This window comes from Sesamum indicum, linkage group LG15 (assembly GCF_000512975.1).
Source record: "Sesamum indicum cultivar Zhongzhi No. 13 linkage group LG15, S_indicum_v1.0, whole genome shotgun sequence".
Lineage (NCBI taxonomy): Eukaryota > Viridiplantae > Streptophyta > Magnoliopsida > Lamiales > Pedaliaceae > Sesamum > Sesamum indicum.
Window position 1 is genome coordinate 8,127,817 of NC_026159.1, and position 8,063 is coordinate 8,135,879.

General features: G+C 29.6%; 1 protein-coding gene and 1 long non-coding RNA gene across 2 annotated transcripts in view; one reads left to right on the plus strand and one right to left on the minus strand.

Annotated features, from left to right (window-relative positions):
* LOC105178223 (probable rhamnogalacturonate lyase B) overlaps positions 1-3,358 on the plus strand; it is a 10,289-nt gene extending 6,931 nt beyond the window's left edge. Inside the window, exons 10-16 of the mRNA XM_011101649.2 lie at positions 122-280; positions 626-732; positions 1,865-1,955; positions 2,055-2,353; positions 2,446-2,562; positions 2,670-2,796; positions 2,974-3,358. Of these exons, the coding sequence (XP_011099951.1) occupies positions 122-280; positions 626-732; positions 1,865-1,955; positions 2,055-2,353; positions 2,446-2,562; positions 2,670-2,796; positions 2,974-3,207 (1,134 nt within the window). The 3' untranslated portion in view covers positions 3,208-3,358. The remainder of the gene's footprint in view (positions 1-121; positions 281-625; positions 733-1,864; positions 1,956-2,054; positions 2,354-2,445; positions 2,563-2,669; positions 2,797-2,973) is intronic.
* Positions 3,481-4,921, minus strand: LOC105178224. The gene is made up of 4 exons (XR_002288378.1): positions 4,788-4,921; positions 4,619-4,665; positions 4,461-4,528; positions 3,481-3,853 (listed from the first exon to the last, which is right to left on the minus strand). It is a non-coding gene; the product is annotated as an uncharacterized LOC105178224 (long non-coding RNA).

Genomic DNA, 8,063 nt, shown 5'->3' on the forward strand with positions numbered 1-8,063 from the left:
CTTCAGCGCCGACTATGCTGAAATGGGGGGTTCGGCCTGAGCCAAAATTTAAAATTATTACTTGATATTTTATCATTGAAATTATCTTTTACACATAAGAAATAACATTGTTTATGCAAAGATGTTTATCAGCACACACTACGCTGGGGAAGATCTTGCTCTCAAGTTTCAAAGTGAAGAGTACTGGAAAAAGGTGTTTGGCCCAGTTTACATCTATCTCAACTCTGATGCTTCTTCAAAGACGAATCCTTCCATCCTCTGGAACGATGCGAAACAAAGGGTATTAATTAGTTTTTAGGGTAAACTACAAAAGGCACTTATGAAATTTATCATAATTATAAATATTTTTTAGTTATTTGAACAATTATAAGTACCTTTTGTAAAATTATAAATAGCCTCACATATTAACCCCGTGTAATAGCACATTGTGGGGGATATTTATTTATTTATAATTTAAAAAATATTTATAATTTTTTAAATAACGAAAATACATTTATAATTAAAGCAAATTTCGAGGATGGCCCTTTCTAATTTACTCTAGTTTTCAATCATTTGACTGCATGTTGTAAGAGAAAACATCATTTGGGATCATCTCACATAATTCTTTTGTTTTGTAATGGATCAGATGCAAATGGAGGAGGGTAGTTGGCCGTATAATTTCCCACTTTCAGAAGACTTCCTTAAATCCAATCAAAGAGGAGCTGCTAGAGGTCAATTACTTGTTCATGATTGGTATGTACAATACAAAAAATAAATTTTAATATTATCTATTATAATTAAAAAAAATTGGTTCTATAACTTAAATTTAATTATGATAAATTAATATTTATTACGATTTTATTTATAGCCAACATATTTGCTATAATTTTTAACTGTAACTAATGTCGGCCTCACTTTCAGAAGCAACGACTAATATATTTTGTGTAATCGTGATTAGTTAGTATTTGGAACGATCTTGTACTTTTAAGCATAGATATTAACCATAATGAAAAATCATATGTTTTTTAGTGGTATTTAAGAAAAAGTGAAAAATGAGATACATCACCATTTTGCATCATTGGATTCTTAAACATGTACCTGAGTAGGGCTATTAGCTACAATCTTATTGGTTATGTACTAAAATTATGATAAATAATTATTATAAATTATGATTAAATAAAAATTAATGCAAAAATTTATATTATCAATCATAGAAGTTATTTTTGCTATGACTCATATTTTTGCCACAGTTTTTAGCCACTCAGAAAAATTATTACCAACACGGTTGCATGACCACAATTAATAACTATTTACTATGATTATTTATAATTATCATGATTAATTATTGAATTTCTTCTAGTGTTACAACCTTTATTTATAGGGACAAACTCCTTGGGATTGAAAATGTATTTCATCAATAATATCTTTATAAAATAACTGTTAGTGACTATTAGTTGATGATTATCTTAACATTATTTATAAATAATATTACAAGAACCTTATTTCATATTTTTGTTCCATTTGAATCACAACTGGATTAGAATGGACAAATATAAGGTAGTCATTTCCTTGTCATCTAGCTTTTTTAGGTAGTTTGTTTTGTACATAATATAAAAGTATTTTGGAGAAATGAGATCGTGTTTTAGAATGTCTTTTTATACATCAATTATAATTGATGTGACGTGTAAAATATATTTGATAAATGATAAAACTGTCATATAGGTTATGTGGCATGTTTCTTTAGATGGAGAAAGTTACAAAAAGTTTCTAGAGATTCCTTAGAACTTACGAATAAACATTGCTTTCTGGAAAAAAAATCTTAAATGGAATTTAAAAAAAATATTTCTGTAAATTTTAACGCTTCACGTTAATATATATTTTAAAGGTACAAAAATAAAAAGGCTCTGCCTGGAGCATCAAGCTATGTCGGATTGGCACCACCAGGAGCCGTTGGGTCATGGCAATTGGAAAACAGGGTATATATATATCTTTCATCCAATCTCGAGTCTTCCTAATAAAGTCGCACTTCCCTTAACTTTGGATGCTAATTAAAGCTTATGGGATTTTTCTATTAGGGTTATCAATTTTGGACACAAACAGACCAAGAAGGAAATTTCTTGATTAAAAATGTGATACCCGGGACTTATAGCTTGTTTGCATGGGTTCCTGGTACTATTGGGGATTACAAACATAGATCTGACATCACCATCTCCCCAGGATCCATTGTTGAGCTGAGAAATGTGGTTTTTGAGGCTCCAAGGAAAGGTGCAACATTATGGGAGATTGGAGTACCTGATCGCACAGCTGCTGAGTTTTTCATTCCAAATCCTGACCCAAAATTCAAGATCCACCAATATGAAAGACCAATTGAAAGGTTTTTATTCAAATTGAAACTATTGTCTTCTCTTTATGAAGACAAGCCTATGAGTATCTGATGGATCATAACTCAATATTATCATTTTACAGGTTTAGACAATACGGACTATGGACAGGTTACACAGATCATTATCCGCACACAGACTTAGTATATACAGTTGGACAAAGTGACTATGAAAAAGATTGGTTTTTTGCACATGTTACAAGGTACATTCTCTTCCTCGTACTTCTAGTAATTTTAGTGCATGTTTCCTTAAGAAACTATTCTCCAGGAATCTCCCTAGTGCATGTTTCCTTAAGAAACTATTCTCCAGGAATCTGGGAGATCGACAGTTTCAAGCAACGACATGGCAAATTCTATTCAACCTCACGAAGGTTACAAAAGGAGCAAATTACACTCTCCAAATAGCACTCGCTTCGGCTAATCAAGCTGAACTACAAGTATGGCAGTCTATTTCAAACATTTTAACTTCAAGATTTTCAGCAAAAATAGAAAATTCACAATTTTTCTGCTTAATAGACGCATATAAGCTACTAACTCTCTGTCATCTAAATCAACGACGAACCATTGGTTTTGTAGCGGATAATGTTAATAATTTTTTCCCCGCATGTTTCAAGGTACGCGTCAACGACCAAAAATCTCTTCCACATTTTACAACAAGATTGATAGGCAGGGATAATGCACTAGCGAGGCATGGCATTCATGGGTTGTACCATTTGTATAGTATTGACATAACAGGCAGTCGACTTATCAATGGAACGAATACTATTTTCTTGACACAGGCAAGAAGTCAAGGACCTTTTAGAGAAGTCATGTATGATTACATACGTCTGGAAGGGCCATCTACCTAAAAACTTGTCAATGGAACCTGTTGTATCATTTATTTCCATAATCAAAGCTCTATAATACGTACAAATGCCTCTTTGTTGTTTTCATGATTCCATCTATTTGGTATGTTATTATTCATTTATAGTGAATTTTTGAAGAAAATCAACTTGGTATTAGCAGTCTCAATGTGGTCTGGCGCAACATCTCTAAGTTCTTTCAATCTAAATTTTCATTATTACTAGAGTTAATTAAACTAAACCTCCTCTAAAAATACAAAATTATGCGTTCCCCAAAAATATTTAAGAAATTATACTTACATCCCCTCAAAAGTTTATTGTTTACACATGTCCCTCTTTTGTCAGAATTTAGACAAAAAATACTAACATTAGCAAAATAATTATATAAATTTTTAATTTTACCCCTTATTCAACATTCCCGTGTAATAATTGAGTTAACTAAAAAAAATAGTAACTCAAATAAATAATAAAGCAACAAGGAAGGAGAGTAAAACAAGACAAAAAGGACAAGAAGCGCCATGGCAAAGTTTGAATTTATGCAGCAACTCAATTTCCAAAGCGCATGCACATGGAAGAATTGATCCGGAGAAGCCTTAGTAGCCTGTAGACTGCAATCAGAATAAATTTGCATGTACAAATCCTCCAAACAAATCTGCAAACACAGCCTATGGAATTCAACGATCAATGCCAAACAACATTATGCTTGGTTTCAACTTTATAACAACCGGCACTTGACCTCAAAGTTGATAGGCAAAGAAATATATGCTTGCCGTTTGAAATCTCCATATCCTAAGTAGAATTTTTCTTGTACATTCACAAAAAAACCATGGTTGTGTGAGGGGGCAATTCTATCACCAATGCTTCAAGTTCTCTTTGACAAATTAGCATAAGGGAGAAGTTGGTGATTTAAAAAAAAAAAAAAAACAAAGAAATAACATCGATGACTTAGTGATGGAAGAGCTGAATGCCTATCTCACCGATGCTACCAAGACTTCACATTTTCCCTAATCGTCAACTAAATTTTGTACTTCATCAGAAAATGGGTCGAAAGATAAGCTTTGGAAATTCATGACAAATATATATCATTCTAGTCATGCAAACTTCTCAAATACACTACAATGTATACATCATGTAAACTCAAGCATTGAGAGTCTAATTAAGCCAGAAACAGAAGTCTGAGAGAACTTGGTACTCAAATAAAACCTCGAAATATGGAACCAACTGCAAAGATTATGAGATTACGAGTTGAAAAGTGTTACCGTAACAAGCTGACCGAATTTCGAAGAGGAAGCTCCAAATTCGCAGCACCGCAGTGACAGAAAAAACGCTGCAGAAGTTCAAACATTAACACAAACATCTTGTGTGCGTACCAAAAAAACTAAAGAAAACAGATACATAATCAACTGATGGAACATACACCAAGAGTGCCGATGATCATTGTGGTGATCGCCGGATTCAAGCTACCTATATAGGCATTAGTTTCAGTTGTTTAGTCCAAATCAACTTGGTGATTCCTTTTTCCAATTGAACTCAAATTCGAACAGCTCATGTCAAATGGAGCTTAGGATATTTACCAATCCAATTACCTATTAGAGTTCTAGCCGAAGTCTATGTTGAGTTTGAACTCAATTTCTCTATATCCATGACTCCAAATAACCCACTTCAGCTGTTAGCTTCAGAAGAGAAGAAAAGAATTGGATGCATGCAAGTACTGAAAAATTATGGAACCTTCTTAAATGAGAGGAAAATTAATTTTGCGATCAATTACAAATTAAATAATAACAAGTGTCAAATAATATAATCTTTATCAAATATAATATTTTGTATTTATATTTTTAAATTTACTAAATTAATTTCAAATGCAAATAGTTAATTTAATCAATATTTTGATATATATATTTTATTGTAAAATTAATGGACGACAAGTGTCAAAATGAAGTGTTTTCGGCAATCAAATCATCCAGTAAAAAATTTTAGCCAATCGAATGTCTTCCATGTGGAGGAGCTGCATGTACGCTCCAATCGGATCAAGATAAATAATTTAATATTTATCTTTTTAAAATATACAAATGTTAAATAGATAATATCAAAGTTGACTAATCATATATAAAATTTATTTATCTCTTCCAGTTGTAGTGTTTAATTTTAGGATTATAGGTGCTAAGCCATCGAATTAACATTATAAATATCCAAATATATATTTTCAAGAAGATTTAAGTAACAAATTCACTTCCAAATCCTCAAATCCAAAATCAAGAATGTAACGTTTGATTTAGGAATACAGGCGTCGACCCTCAAATCAACGTTATAGATTTTTCCTTTGATACAAATACTACTTTTAAATAAAAAAATTAGGGCATAGAATAACGATTGTACTCATTTTGATATTTTAATTTAAATATTTTATTTGTAGTAATTTTCTTCTGTTCTAATTTACAAACACAATAAAATTAGCACTAACATGGTAACCGAATACCTGATTTTTAAAAGTCGGGTCGAATTTCAAATAGTACTCTTCTACCCTAACTGTCTGATCGTGTACCCAATATTTAAAAAAATAATTTATTTTATTTTCATTTCTCCTCCTCTCAATCTTCTTCTTTATTCAAATCTTATTCTTCTTCTTTCCCAACAAAAAAACTATCTTTTAAATTTTCTTCTAGTTTCCTCTTATTCTCACAATTTATAGTTCTAACAAACCCTAAAATGTAGGTAAAATAAGTTTATCAAACTCAAATGTTAGTGCTCAATATTTAATTGTTTTACGTTTTTAGTTTTATTTTATTTATTTTCACATTTCATTATTTAGTTAGTTGATTGAAGTTAAATTTTTTAATTTTTACTATACTAAAATGATTAAAATCGTATATTAAAATATTTATAATTTTTAATTTTAAAATACTTTTTAATAAAAAAAATAAGAAAATAAAAAAAAAAGAATTCTTGAAACAAAAATTGAGATTGTCCAAACAGCCTCTGTTTTTGTGTTAAGAAATTGTTCAGCTTCTCTTAAGAAGCTAATAACATATATATATTAAAAAGGGGTGAATAGCAATTTACCCCCTATGATATTAAAAATGAGGATATTATCCTCCTATAAAAAAAATATAGCAATTTACCTTCCTGTACTTTTTAAAATGAAGCAATTTACCTCCTTATACATAGAGGTAAAATTGCTTCATTTTAAAAAATATAAGAAGGTAAATTATTGTATTTTAAGAAATATAGGAAGAATTCAATCCGAACTACATGAGCACGACCCGACGCCACCCCTCGCATGAAACATGTGTTTACATTGGCTTTTTACTATTGAAAATTGACTATTGTACCTTTATAAATACTTCATTATTGCTACCAAATCTTAGTGTTTAATATTTGGTTGACAAAATTAAATCGAACAAAAAAGTTTGAGTCGATTTTGATTTTTAGTGTTGGTTTATAAATCATACCTAATATGAATGTATTATTTTTATTCTTTTATAATTAATTTCTATACACATATATTTTTAGAAAAAAAATGCAACAACCTTCTATCATATGTGAAATGAGCAAAAAATTTCTATAAATAAAATAGCAAATATATCTTCTATATTTTAAAAAATGAAGCAAATTAGTAGAGGGTAATTTACTTCATTTTTGAACATATAGGGGGGCGATTTGCTAAAATTTTTTTACGAGGTTTTTTTTACTCATTACATGTATCACCGGGGTAAATTGCATTAAACCCTATATTTTTATATTATTTAAACTTAATAAAAATTTTGAAAGATAAATAAAAAGTGTAATTATTATTTAATACGTACTTATAACAATAAATTCAATTTATGGAATACCGAACTAAAATACATATTAAAAAAAATCAATGGTTACCAAAATTGAACTGACTAATTCAGTTCGGCATTCAGTATAATATTTTGGAATACTAAATTATTGATTCGATTCGATTTGATCGTACCTAATGAATACCCCTTCTCCATCAAACCTGATAGAAATTAGTGAAATTTTAAAAGGAAAAATATTAAGTAATAATAATTTTGATTTGTTTATAATATAATTATGATCAGTCATAAAACTGTATATAAAATTATTTCTGTAGACCATCACTGATGCATATATATATATATATATATATAGTGACAACTTATTAAAAATTAATATCATTGTTTTTAACTCGTCTTTACACATAAATACAGTAACAACTCTACATATAACTTTTTTGTTGCTAATTTTTGCTGGTGACAACTTATATAAAAAGAATATTACTATTAAAATTATAAAACATGTTATTATTGTTACTTAATACATATAATTATTGATAATATGAAAAAATTATCACTTAATTTTATTTCCTTTATTTTTTTTGGTAGTAAATTATTAGAACAATATTCGGTTGTCATAATCGGAAATTACTTTAGAATTCAAAAGGACACTAAAATAATTGTGGAGGAGATATATATATATATATATGTATATAACATCTTTTTTTTTTTTTTGGTAAATGTAAGTTTCGTTTGTAAAACAAGATCGTACAGTACAACAGTGCTCAACTGGTGGTTTCTCCATCGACAGACCAAGGGATACACCATAATTTATATAACGCACATGAAATAACAGAACAAGATAAATTAACACTAATAATCTTTTGTATAATATCTTATTAACATCTTATTAAATTATTCCCCCCCCCCCCCCCCAAGACTTTAAAATTTGGCGCATGGACCCCAAATTTAGAAGATAATTTGGAAATTACGCCTCATAGTTTAATTAACAACTTCATTCTCACATCCCGAGATATCTGCACTCCACAAACTTTCAATTGTAATTGACTTTCACACACCTAAACTTTGTCACGTTGTCAAATA